The 14,015-nt window shown below is 26.0% G+C and overlaps 6 protein-coding genes across 6 annotated transcripts; 5 read left to right on the plus strand and 1 right to left on the minus strand.

Annotated features, from left to right (window-relative positions):
• Positions 1–1,058: 1,058 nt before the first annotated feature.
• Positions 1,059–2,311, minus strand: SRAE_0000073100 (Astacin-like metalloendopeptidase; the record flags this gene model as incomplete). The annotated part of the gene is made up of 2 exons (XM_024646667.1): positions 1,059–2,252; positions 2,297–2,311. 2 exons carry the CDS (start codon positions 2,309–2,311, stop codon positions 1,059–1,061), a joined length of 1,209 nt encoding a protein of 402 aa, XP_024500822.1.
• A 783-nt stretch (positions 2,312–3,094) lies between these two features.
• SRAE_0000073200 (Hypothetical protein) lies at positions 3,095–3,961 on the plus strand (the record flags this gene model as incomplete). The annotated part of the gene is made up of 2 exons (XM_024646668.1): positions 3,095–3,101; positions 3,432–3,961. The coding sequence occupies 2 exons, from the start codon at positions 3,095–3,097 to the stop codon at positions 3,959–3,961; spliced, it is 537 nt and encodes a 178-aa protein (XP_024500823.1).
• Positions 3,962–4,029: 68 nt separating this feature from the next.
• On the plus strand, positions 4,030–6,089 carry SRAE_0000073300 (Reverse transcriptase domain and Peptidase A2A,retrovirus, catalytic domain and Aspartic peptidase domain-containing protein; the record flags this gene model as incomplete). Its single annotated transcript, XM_024646669.1, has 2 exons — positions 4,030–4,498; positions 4,606–6,089. The coding sequence occupies 2 exons, from the start codon at positions 4,030–4,032 to the stop codon at positions 6,087–6,089; spliced, it is 1,953 nt and encodes a 650-aa protein (XP_024500824.1).
• A 68-nt stretch (positions 6,090–6,157) lies between these two features.
• Positions 6,158–8,083, plus strand: SRAE_0000073400 (Ribonuclease H-like domain-containing protein; the record flags this gene model as incomplete). The annotated part of the gene is made up of 4 exons (XM_024646670.1): positions 6,158–6,266; positions 6,303–7,085; positions 7,403–7,976; positions 8,077–8,083. 4 exons carry the CDS (start codon positions 6,158–6,160, stop codon positions 8,081–8,083), a joined length of 1,473 nt encoding a protein of 490 aa, XP_024500825.1.
• Positions 8,084–9,299: 1,216 nt separating this feature from the next.
• On the plus strand, positions 9,300–10,198 carry SRAE_0000073500 (Hypothetical protein; the record flags this gene model as incomplete). Its single annotated transcript, XM_024646671.1, has 2 exons — positions 9,300–9,516; positions 10,014–10,198. The coding sequence occupies 2 exons, from the start codon at positions 9,300–9,302 to the stop codon at positions 10,196–10,198; spliced, it is 402 nt and encodes a 133-aa protein (XP_024500826.1).
• An 81-nt stretch (positions 10,199–10,279) lies between these two features.
• Positions 10,280–13,282, plus strand: SRAE_0000073600 (Reverse transcriptase domain-containing protein; the record flags this gene model as incomplete). The annotated part of the gene is made up of 1 exon (XM_024646672.1): positions 10,280–13,282. One exon carries the CDS (start codon positions 10,280–10,282, stop codon positions 13,280–13,282), a length of 3,003 nt encoding a protein of 1,000 aa, XP_024500827.1.
• Between the last annotated feature and the right edge of the window lie 733 nt (positions 13,283–14,015).

A 14,015-nucleotide genomic window follows, 5' to 3' on the forward strand; every position in this document is an offset into this window, starting at 1 on the left:
TTAATATTTATATCAATTAAATAAAGTATAGGCATATACCATTTATATTTTAAATCAAATAAAATTTTATGTTTTATTCTTTTATTTTTTTAATTAATAAAAATTAAATATAATTATAATTTTTTTTAATAAAATTAAAATTTATAATAAACTTACAAAACTCCAAAAAATAAAATTAATAACATTTAATAAAATAATAATTTTTTTATACATTTAATATATTAAATTTAGCACTTTCATAATATTTTATTGAAAGTAATAATAATGTTTAATAATTTTATAAAGTTTTGCATTAACTTAAGAGAATTAAATATAAAAAAAAACTTTTTTGTTAAGTTAGTTGAGAAATGCTACATTAAATAATGATTAAAAGTTTTTCTTTTTATTTTTTGCTGCTGTTAAAATAAAAAAATAATAATTGAACTGATAATCATTTTATGTTTTAATTTTTGAATTAATTGGTTTTGATTAAACTTTAATAATAAAAAAGTAATGCGGATTTCGTAATTTTTTTTTACCTATCATGTGAACATCAATAATACATTTGTTATTATATAGAAATATTATAATATAATATAACTATTTCAATTTTTTTATAAAAATTGTTTTACACAATATATTAAAAAATTTAAATTTTTGTAATATAAATAATTAAAAATAAAATCATTTTTTGATTATTAATTTAAATATAAATTATATTTTGATATATTCTTTTTAATATTTAAATATAATTTTTTATATTTGTACTTAAATGAGATTTATTAATTTTAATGAATGTTCAATATTTAATTATATAATTAATATTGCTAATCAAAAGTACAATTGTCAAAATCGTATACATATGACTATATATTTTTCTTAATAATATAAATTTCTGCAGTTCATTTAAAAACTTTACTTTTTTTTACTTTTTGAAATTTTAATACAATTTTTAATTAGCCAATATACATTTAAAAGTATAATCTATGAACGGATTACTATAAAAAGAATATTTTTTTAAAATTTTTACCAGCAATAATATTTTATTATTATTCTTTTTATTTTCTCACATTGAATTATTATACTTCACTATAATGTATGTAAGCAAAATTGGCCATTTCTAGACTTCTGTAATGAAAAATTATATGATTGTTATGTGACAAAATTAACTTATTTTCTGTTTGAAGACAAAATCTTGCTCCTGTTACAGATTTATCCATCCAATATTTTACTTCTATAGTGTTGTCATATTGACAAGTTGGATAAGTATTGGGAAGCATATGCACTCTTACAATATTAAATTTAATTTTACTAGTTTTGTTCACTACGAAATGTATAACACATTTTTTTTTTCCATTTAAAAATAATGTTCTAGGCTCACGATCTGGAAGTATTAAAGTTTCCGAACATTTTATTTGTCTCATATTAAACTGCTCACATTGTGAACCAATAAATCCATCAATACATTTACACAAATTGCAATTGTGAGGATCTTGGTATCCATAGTTATAACAATGCTTTTTAAATGGACATTTAGGATGAGCACAATAGTGTAAATTTAAAATTTTAATATCATTAAAAGAAAGTCTTTTAGTTTGTCCCATAGTTCTTTCATATAAAGAATCAGTTGGTATTATTGTTTTAAAATTACCTTTAGCAAATGCATTTACAGCACTATGCATTATTGATCCATAATCATATGATAAATGATAATGAAAACCTTCATATGCAGTATGTTTTTTACAACTTGCAGTCTCATTTTGTAACATTTTTTCTTTGTATATTTTTACAAAAAAATCTCTATCAAATCGACATTGTTCATGATATAATCCTAATGCATGTAAAGTTTCATGAAAAATTCCTACAAAATTATTACATCTTTCTCCAATTTCTATTTTTTGCCATATGACTTTATGGATGTTTCCTATAGCACTTGAACATTTTCCTGTATATTTATAATAAATACCTGTTGAATGAAAAAAAGTAGTTCTTCTTTTTCGAAATTTAAAACAAGTTTCTTTTTCAATAAGTTTTACTACATCGTTAATGGCATAAGAATTTATAGGTGACTCGGAGTAATAATCTATTGTTAATGGCCATTTAGAATTTGTAGTTGTTATAATTTTTCTTTTTTTTCTACTATTTATTGTTGAATCAGATATTTCTGGAAAATTTTGTACAAAATTATTTATTTGGTCTATAGATCTTTTAAAATTCTTTTTTGTTATATATTCTTCAATAGTAAAATAATTATTTAATAAAATTATAAAAAACTAAATAAAATTTATTTTTAATTATTAAGTTATTTTTTACTTACAAAAACATAAATCATGACAACTTTTGAATTTATAGTAATTTTTTTTGTCACATACAGGAAATAGATTGGAAAAAAATTTAAAAAGTTTCATTGCTTTTATACATTTTTTTATGGAAATAATTTTATAAGTTTTTTTTTTAAAACTTTTTATGTAAATATATATTATATTGTTTGTTATAATGGAAATAAAAAATTAATTAATTATAAAATCAGATATAAAAAGTTTTTTTTTTATATCTAATAAATAAAGTTTAAGTATATTAAAATGTTAATAATTTACATTAAAATAAATAAAACATTCAATAATAATGTATTATATTTAAAATATCTTTTATGTAAAGTAAATTATATTTAGGTAAATAAAATAATTATGAAATAATCATGGAAGAAGTTAAATACTCATGTTCTATTCTTGATAAAAAATTTATTTGTAGAAATAAAATTTTATCTTATCATTGTTTAATATGAATTATTTTAAAAAAAAAAAAATAAAGTTTAAAAATGGTATTTGTTGGAGTTTAGATATTTTTTTTTTTAATAATATAAAACATGAAGTACAATGTTTTTTAGTTTTCAGATAACAATTCTAACTTATAAAAAGATATAAAGTTTTAAGAATTAATAATAAAAATAAATAAGATAAAAAATTTTGATATTTTATTAAAGATTAAAAAAGATAATGATAAATTAAACAGCAGAAAAAAAATTATTTAACATTATTCATTTTAATATTTATTAATAAACAATTTTTCGTTTATAAATTTTTATTATAAAAATTAATATACTTAGTGACATATTATGTCAAGTTAGATGACAATTTTTTCTATTTATTGTCATGTTTTTCTCAATTTTTTTTATTATTAATTGTTTTTTTATAGAGATTAATTGTTCCAATAAAATTTTACTTTAATAAGTAATTTTTTTGATAATTAAATTTTGCTAAATTACTTGGTAAATATTAAACTGTACTTTTGGTTAATAGTTAAACGTATCTATTAAAAAGTAATCATTTCTTGCTCTATTGCATTTGGGATTAAATTTTTGCTACACTAGTAAATAAATTTACACCCGTATATCATCAAATTTTAAACCACTTTTCTCTTCATACATCTGTAGCAAATTTTACTGGACTGAGCTACAATATATTCGAATCAAGTAAAGCTGGCTTCTAATACTGTACCAAGTGATTATTTTGAAGATTGTTGGATTAACCTACCTTCAAGTTTCAGGTCAGTATTACTTAAAACCTTTGATAAAAACTCTATCAAAAATTCTCTTTCTGAATACTGGAATCGCGAATCATATCCTACTGGATTATTGCATCTTAAACAGTTAGCTCGTTTCCTCTCTGATCTATTAAAAAACCCTCAACTTTTACATTCTTTAACTAGGCTAGTTGAATCTAATCAGTTTAAGGACTTTGTTGCTAAGAACAATCTTGAGTTAACTAAAGACTGCGGAACTAATTGGCACTATACTTCTAAGCTAATTAAAGAACCAGAAGATAATTATATGTTCGATAATACTCTCAACGAAGAGTCTATAAATACTTTTGGATTCTCAACAAATTCTAGATTGATTGATCCCTTTATAAATAGTCCACAGACTTTTATAACGACTGATCGCCCATCGCCTGTAGAAACTCATCAAAAGCTTCTGATATAGTAAATAACTTATACCAGTCGCCAAATATGGAAAAGTTTTCATTCAAAAATTATCGCTTTATCTTTGATATGAATAAGTTTTGCCATAAGACTGCTTCATATTCATTAGCTGATTTTATTGCTGAATTCAAAGAAAATGCTAAACTTGACCAAATACCAGATCATTACCTTAATAAAGCATTTAGATCTAGAATTGATCTCGAAACAAGTCAACATTTACATACTGCTAATCTTCACGAGTTTTTTGAAGATTATTCTCAACGTTGTCTTGAAGTTTTTCCCTCAGAAGCTTCACAGGACTTAATTATTGCGCAATATTTGTATGCTACAATCGACTATTCAAATTTTGCTTCTTCATTGAGAAATATCTATAATTTGTCTATAAAAGCTTATAAAGAACTACCAGCTTTTCAAGCTCAGTTTGCCTTTCGCCTTAGACTTAAAGAAATTCTTATAAAAGACACTGATTTATGGTCTTTTGTTAGAGAATATAATAAGGCTAATCATACACTAATTGAGGACTTTATCTTGCGTCAAAGTAAAACCAAGCTAGAAATAAGTTTATCCAAAAGAGTAAAAAAAAAAGTTTTAATAAACTTCCTCCTTTCAAGAACAAACCTAAGTGTAACCACTGTCAATACTTAGGTCATGTTGAATCTGAGTGTCGGCGTAAGCAAGAAGGAAAACCTAAAGCTGATTATACAAAAAAATCTCCTTCTTATGCTACACAAGCTATAAAAAATGAAGAAATTTCAAATACCTATAAGCATAGTAACTATGCTGAAAAAACAATTAGAAAAATTGCTTCATTAAAGGTTAATACTTCAAATGTTAATGTTTTATTTGATACTGGCTCAGATGTTTCTCTAATACATCATAATCTTGTAAAACATCTTCAACTTAAAACCTTCCCAATACAAGAATCTATAAAAGGTATTGGTGGTACTTCTAATCAAACATCTGCTGCCATAGTTTATTTTACAATTAGCAACATTAAGCATCAACTTCACGTATATGTTACAAATAGTTCCGTTCTTTATAATAGAATCTTGGTTGGCAATGACTTTCTGGATCGTTTTCCAGATTTTGCAATTACTTCTACTTATGTTAGACTAGCTGGTGAATTATTTTACTTCCATGATACAAAAGAAGCACAATTACCAGAAACACATATCGCTCTCTCTTCTAAATTAAATGATAAAGAAAGACACGAAGTTTTTGCCAAACACATAAAAGAAAAGTTTCCTAGTCTTCATTCTGCCCTTCCCTATGACATAGGAAGCTGTACTATTTCCATTCCCGAGAAACATTTTCTTCCTGAAAAATTCGTTCCTCAAAAACGTTATAGAATGAATCCCGTTCAATGGGAAAGCTTAAAAAATCACGTTTCTACTTTAGTAAATGCTAAAATTCTCATTAAACAAGATACTAAGTACGTATCTAATTATGTTATCGTTCAATCACAAGGAAAAAATGATCGCTTTGCTATAGATCTTAGATCTATTAATGCTGCAACAGTTAGAGATGGTTATCCTACTTGTACTGTTCAAGAAATATTTCAAGAAATTAAGGGTTCTCATTTTATAACTACTATAGATGCTACAAAAGCATTCCTTTCTCTTCAATTATCCCCTTCTGATTACCAATATTACGGTGTATATACACTTTTTGGCATGTATTGTTATACAAGAATGCCGTTTGGTGATGTAAATGCCATGGCGGCATGGCAACGCGTTTATGACACAATTGCTATCAAATCTCAATCTCCTGCTTTATCTTATGCTGATGATATGCTTATTTTAGATAAACAAAATGATATTTATAAACATCTCAATGATGTTGTTAATTTATGTACTGTTGCTACTCAACATGGTCTTAAGTTTAATGTAGATAAGTGTAAATTTGCTCAACAACAAATTACAGTTCTTGGTTGGCTAACCGATGGTTCTTTTCGTCAGCCTGGAAAAAAAGCTACATTTGCCATGACTAATCGTAAATTATCTTCTACTGTCAAAGAATTAAAAGAATTTCTTGCTAGTGCGGATTTTTTTCGTGATGCAGTAAAAAATTTTACAGCACGTGCTACCCCTTTCTTGATTGTGTTAGAATTAACAAGAAAGGAAAGGTAGAACTTGATGAAAATCAACAAGCTGCTTTTTATGATATTATTAATGCTTTAATTTCATCGGAGCTACTTATGCTACCCGATTTTACAAAAGAATTTCATGTTTATACAGATGCTTCAGAAACTCATATGGGTGCCGTTATTGCACAAATAGATTTTGATTCTATTCTTAAACCTGTGCGTTATTTTTCATAAAAATTCCCTTACGTTAAACAAGCTAAAAGTTCTAATTTACTTGAACTTCAAGCAATGGCTCTTACTTTAATGAGTAACACTGATATCTTATCTACTGCTTCAATTCACCTTTATTGTGATAATGCTACTGCTATTGCTCTGCTCAAAGAATCTGTTGACCCACGTTTTGTACGTTATATTTCATATATTGAAATGTTTAACGTTAAAATTCATAAAATACCAAAAGTTATTAATTTTGTAGCTAATGAATTATTTCGAAAATCTAAACTTATTGCAGATATTTTATCTAATACACCGGAAGTTTTTGTTTCTGAAACATGTTATCTACTTGATTCGACTTCTATCTTACAGGATCAACAAAAAGCTGGTATTTCATCTAATACCCCTGATACCACGGTTGTTAATGGTATCGTTATGAAAATTTTTTATAAAAACAAAAAGAAAAATGTAGTTCCATATCTGTCTCATACTTCTGCTAGTAGGCTTTCTCAATTAATACATTCTGAATATACTCATCCAGGTATAAAAAAAACTTATGAAATAGTTTGCTCTCATTTTTATGCAGATGATCTTAAGAATATTGTCACTAAATTAGTTAAAAATTGTGAAATCTGCTTAAAAACAAAGCCCTCCAAACATATTCACCCAGAATATAAGGCTATTAATATCCCTACAAAACCATTCTTTGAAATTTCAATGGATCATTTCCAAGTAGTTGCAAAAACAGATAAAGTTATTATCTTAAATATTGTTGACACTACTTCGCGCATGTGGATCTCTACTAAAAAGTACTTTATTAAGCTTAGTAAAAGATACCTGATAATTATCAGGGATCTAAATGTTTGATACAACAAACTAAAATATATCTTACTAAAATATTCTTTTTCTTTTATATCCGAATTATGTTTTGACTAAACTAAAACATAATTCATATTCTCATAATATTACTTAAATGCAATGGAATGAATCTCTACACTACTATAGTCAAAGAAGAATCTTCTGAAGAAGTTCTTCTAGCACTTAAAGAAATCTTTTATACTTATGATTTCTCAAAATTAATAAAAGCTAATAATTAAACATGTTTTCGCTCGTCTGAAACTATCAACTCACTCAAAAAGCTAGGCACTGAAGCTGTATTCAATACCGCTAAACACCATCAAGGAAATTCAATTGTGGTAAGATCTTTTAGTTCTCTTCGGAAAATGCTTAGATCAGCGTATCTCGAAAATAGTCAAAATCTTTCAGAAACTGATTTTTTGCGTGCTAACATAAAACGTATCGCAATTATTTATAATAATACAATTCATGATACCACAGGTTCTTCTCTATTTAAACATGTATTTGGTAGATCTGGAAAACCTACTTTAACTGAAAAACTTTTGAATCCAGATTATGTTTTATCATTTGACATAAATGATTTAGTTAAAACTTGGTCAGAGTTAGCTAAAAAAGCTTTTGAAAAACGCCAATTATTAAATTTTAAATTACCAAATGCTGGCATAATGCCATTATGTGATATTCAAATTGGAGATATTGTCGCTAGAAAACAAACTCCTGATTCAAAACTTGCTGCGCTTTACGAACCTAATTTATGTACAAGAAAAATCGAATACCCTTATATCTATGCATGTAAACTTGAATCTACCAAAGGGAGACTTCAAAAGATTCATATACATGATATAAAATTAATTAAAAGGTGTGGTGACATATCATTTCAACTTAGATGACAATTTTTTTATTTATTGTCATGTTTTTCTCAATTTTTTTTCTATTATCATTAATTGTTTTTTTTATAGAGATTAATTGTTCCAATAAAATTTTACTGTCTTTACAAGTGGATTATAAGGTTGCAGAAGATGAAGAAAAAATTGCAATAACAGAAAATGATGTAATCAGTTTGAGAGATTTGAAAACAAAATTAAAATAAAATAAAAGAAAATTTTTTTTAATTTTTATTAAATTTTTTAAAAAATTATTTATTTTTTTTTAATTTCTTAAAAAATTATTGTTTTTTTTTTTTAATTTTTTTTTTCATTCCCTATATTTTTTATGTTAGAAAGAGTAAAAAAAATTATATATTTATATATAAGATATCCATTGTCATAAACTTTATCATTGAAACGGATTTTGAAGAACAAAAAAAAACATTGTCAAAAAACTTTTTATAAATTATGTTAATAATGAAAAATTGTATTTATTTGATTATGAATGCAAGACATTTTTACTATATATATACAATTTTTTAAAATTATTTTTAAACATGTATTTTATAGATTCCAGTTTAATTATATTATAGTTAAGAATTTTTTTTATAATTTATTAGATATAATTAATAAATTTGAGTTACTTAAAAATATCATTTTAATAATAAATAGACAAAAAAGTTTGTCATTTTAACAAAATGTATTGAATAAAAAATTATTTTTGTATATTTTTACATTCAAAGTTTTATAAAAATTAGGAAAAATAATTATTAAGAATTTTTAAATATAAAAAAATCAAAAAGTTTCAACAAAAAGACTTTTTTGCGAGGAATCGAATCCCGGTCTCGCACGTGACAGGCGCGGATACTCACCACTATACTACGTCAGAAGAGCAGGTGTTTTTCAAAGCAAAGACTTATTCTACGAAGGGGAAAGATGATCAAACATGCAGATTTGGCTGCAATGAAATAGAATCAAACTACCATGTGGTGACATCTTGCAAATACCATTCATACACAAGAAGACACGATATGGTTGTGTACAATATATTAAAAAGACTAAAAGAAAAGTATAAGTTAGATGGTGATTTACAATATGGTAGATCAGTATTTAATGGGAAGAAGGAAAAAATTAGGATCAGATCTGGCCATAAGTTTTTGACTGAACAACCGTTAGTAAACAATAAACCGGATATTGTTATAACGATGAAAGAAGGGAAAAAAAAGATAACGTACATACTAGAGATGTCGATACCACATATCTAGAACTTGAAGATGCAAGAAAGAATAAAGTATAAAAAATATTGTGTGAGCTCCATGGTAAAAATAACGAATGATAATGTTGATTCGATAGCTCGTGATTTTAATCTACTAAATTTAATGGAAAGAAAAGAAAGGTGTAAGATAAAGTTTGGATCATTTGTATTTGGCTGTTATGGAGAATATGTCTTGACTGAATCTGCTCTAAGAACACAGAAAATCCTGATTGAATTGGGATTCTCCAAAAAAGAGATGGATAGCTTGATCAAAGAGTGTTCTTACAGTTAAATGAATGAGACAGCAAGAATTATTATGAAACATCTAGAAGGCGAAAAGAATCAAGATGAAATCAGCCATTAATAACTTTTATTTACCCAATTATTTATTGCGTTAACTTGATTATATGATATTTATTGTATATTTATTGTTTAATTTAGTTTCATAGTACAAATAAAAGAATATACTACGATTCTTTACTTTTAAGTTCTACGAGAACGTTGTTTTAGAATATTTTAATAATATTTCTACTACAATTAAGTAATTAGAAGAAATCAACGAAAGCAGCTAAACTTACTCGCAAAATTCGTTGATCGAGGCTGGAATGGCACCAACTAATATACTAACCAACAATAGAAAAAAAAAGAAGAACTTCAGTGGACTTCAAATAAAATAAAATTATTGGTAGAATTGTATGATAAAACTGAGAAAATTTGACTAAAACAAAAAGATTAGAGCAAATATGTCATCATTTTCCTAATCATACAATTAAAGCGATGATGACGAAATTGAGAGAATTTGAAAGAGAAAAAAGGGAAAATTGTGAAATTAAAATGAGGGAAAATGAGGAAAAACCTGAGGAAAAATTAAATTTTGACAACTATGAAGAAGCAAAATTGAAAAGAGGAATTAAGTGTAAAAAAGAAGTAAAACCAATTGTTATTGAAAACAAGGATTAGGAATTTTTGAAAACGGAAAAATTATTTCTCAAGTTTGTCAACACAATCAATTACCAAAGAAAGAAGGGTAAATCAACCAGAATGCAAAAATTTAGTGTTCCAAAGGACTCTTCTCAAATATTCTTAGTGGATAGTATCCTAAACAAACATATTTGCTCAACCAAAAACAAAGTTAAGGATGTCATTAAGAGGAGAAGTATTATTAAGACATTAATATGTGCAGCTGGTTTAACTCTTAGAAAGTTAGTTTGTGGGAAACTTGGAAATAATAAATATAATTCCAAGATAAATCAACTTTGGAAAAAAGAAAGGAAAATTATTAATTGTATAGAAGATTTAAAGCATTTGATAGAAACGAATAAACGTAGGCACAATTTTGGGAAAAGATTAAGGAACGCCAAAGTGAGCCCTTCTGAGATGTTGAAGGATTACTACAACAAGTTAAGATATATTAAAAATGAAATTACGGCATGCTTGGATGAACACAAAAAAGCAATTTTAAGAACAAAATTTAAACTAACACCAAGCATTAAGATCATCTCAAATATTCAAAATCATAATGATGAAGAGGCTGAACTCCCAAAGGAAGAAGAATTCGTCAAATACTATAAAGAACTATTTACAAACAAAGATGGGGATGATAAAGAAACACCACATCTTGACAATTGGTTGAAGAAGTTTAGTAAGACATTAATTGTAGACTGGACTATAAATGACAAGGAGATTCTTGAAGCTTTAAAATATTGTGGTAATTTCAAAGCACCGGGATCTGACATGGTAATGAAAGTTTGTTACAAATGGTTCAAATCTGCACAAAATTATCTAATCAGATGGATCAAATCAACTTGGTATGGTGAATACACAATAAATAAGAAAGATACAAATGCAGTCACATTCATGATTTGGAAAAGAGATGGTAAACCAAAAAATGATGTCAAATCATATAGACCGATTTCTTGCTTGAACTGTGATTTCAAGTTACTAAACAAACTTATTGCAAACAAGATTTATGAATCAATAGAGAAAATTTTGCCTATAAATCAAATGGCAGTAATTAAGAATAAACATGGAACATGTGAAGCCCTACTCCTATACAAATCATTGGTTCAATCAATGAAATTTAGAAGAACGAAAGATGTGAAAGAAATATGGTGTTCATGGATTGACTTCAGCAAATGTTATGACTCAATAAGTCATAAGTGTTTGAAAAAAATGATACAAAGTATTAAGGCTCCACCAATTATTCACAAACTCATTTTAGATGGAATTGATAGCTGGAACATATCAATTTGTAATGGGAAAAATATTTCCAAAACTAAAATACCTGTTAAATCTGGTATTCTTCAAGGTAAAGTGGCTAGCTCTTTATATTTTGTATTATTGACTGGTGAAATATCTTATGCTTTGAACAAGGAAGAACAAGTACCAATTGAAACGATTACACCAAGCAACACTTTGAAAATCAACCATATCAGTTTTATAGATGATTATCAACTGTATGCTACATCACAAAAGAAAGTTGAAAAACTAACTATTAAATTGAGGGAAATAGCAGAAGAGATGAACCTGAAGCTGAATCCACAAAAATGTGGCATATATGGCACAGATGATCTGGGAAAGAGACTAATGCTGAAAGAAAGTTCATTAAACTTTCCATATACTTCCGAGTACAAGTATCTTGGTCTGGTAGAAAATTCATTGGACTTAAAGGATATCAATATCCAACTGTTTAAAGATAAAATACTATCTAAATACTCAACTATTTTTGAATCAAGACTCACTACACACCAGAAAAGAAAAGTATTTAATAGTACAATATCTCCATGCGCAGCATATTACCTAGGTAATTTAATAACCAATAAATGTTCAATTCAAGAACTATTGAATGAATGTAAGAAATTCGATCAAATGGTCAGAAATCAGTTAGTGAACCAAAACATCAAAAAGCTTCAAGTATCAAATAGTAGAATCTACTTACCTAAAGAATACAACTCCCTTGGATTAAACGAAATAGAAATTGAAGTAGCAGCCAATATAATCAGGAAAGCTTGTTACATTAAAAAAAGAGAAACTCTTAGAGGAGTAGACAAACTATATATTGCAATGTCAAAAAATGGTCACAGAAACACTCTTAGTGATGCTTTATATATAACTAAAAAATACTCTAACTTTCAAATAAATTGGAATATTATGGGTATGGTGAAAGATCAAAACAATATTCTTCTGGATGCGAAGAAAATTATTGAAAATATCAAAGAGAAAAGGAGGAACCTATGGCTGGAACATTGGAAAAAAGGAAACATGACATATGCAAATGAAGCAATCAAAAAAGAATTCCATCTCCCGGACCTAAACATTGACTCCAAATACCTCATGTTGTGCTATGCTGGTTCAGAGGAACAAATCATTTATAATGGACACGTAAGTTTGGTTAATCAATCCTCACCGTCTAGTAGATTATGTAGAAAGTGTAACAAATTGGAAGAAACTTCATACCATGTGGCTAGTGTTTGTGAATTCCATAAAAAGAATCTACATCTAATGCGTCACAATAGTGCAGTTTACCACATAATAACTGAACTCTGTAGAATCATGAAAGTCAAATGTACGCTAAGATATCCAGAAGCATCAGGAATAATAAAAAGTGGAAACATGAAGATTGCTGCTGGAGTAAAATACACTTTTGGAACAGCAAAAATATACCATAATAAGCCTGACTTGGTATGGTATACTCCAGAGGTAATTTATGTTATAGAAGTAAGTATTTCATCACTGAAGAACGCCAAATCTCAAATGAAAATGAAGACTGCTAGATATGCAGTAAACTCAACAAAGAAATTGGAAAATTTTGCTGCTCTGAATAATTTAAAGAAGGGAGAAAACTTTGTTGAAATATTAAGTCATAAAGCAAATTTCAAAAGAGTCCATTTCATGCCCCTAGTTTTCTGCACTTTTGGTGAAATACCTAAAGAAACAATGAAATACCTGGAAAAACTCAACTTTTCCAATGAAAAGATTAAAACAATTGCTTCACCAATCGCACGTTACACTGGAAGAACTCTCAAAGCACATTTTACTAATTAATTAGATTTATATGTGCCACTTTACCTCAAAGATATATTAATACTAACTTAATTATAATTTATTATGAATTATAATATAATAAGTTTTAAAATAAAATATACTACCAGAGATGTTACTTTGAATACCAAATCTTTTCTATCAATACATTTTAAAAATTATTCTAAACGTTTAAGACATAAATGCCTAAAAAATAAAGATTAATTTAAAATATATAAGCAGCTTTAAGTAAATTTGAAGAAATAAAAAAACAATAATTGAATTATTAATATTTAAAATAAAGAATAATTTATTTCTTATAATTCATAAATATTAAATTTAAAAAATAATAATTTAAGACAAAAAGTAATAGATATGTTTATCGAGAATCGAATTTAAAATTGGTGATATATAAAGTAGAGACATTAAAACAATATTCTTAAAATATTCATTCTAAAGTTAAAAAAAATTAAACAGATTAATAAAAAATAATTTTAAATAAATATTATGGTATACTTTTTTTAAACATATTCTTTTGCATAAAAAGTTATTTATCTTAATAAACACAAAATATCTTTGAAAATTTTTAAAAGAATAAAATTGTTATTTTAATAAATATTATATAAAAATTTTAATTTTTTGCATCTGATAGTAGATATTAAAATTAATAATTTTATGATCACTTTTTGAAAAAATTTTAAATTTCCATTTTATTAACTATCAAAAATTTTCCAGGTATTTTAGCTTTAATTATTAA

Source organism: Strongyloides ratti, scaffold srae_scaffold0000018, assembly GCF_001040885.1.
Source record: "Strongyloides ratti genome assembly S_ratti_ED321, scaffold srae_scaffold0000018".
Taxonomy (NCBI): Eukaryota; Metazoa; Nematoda; class Chromadorea; order Rhabditida; family Strongyloididae; genus Strongyloides; species Strongyloides ratti.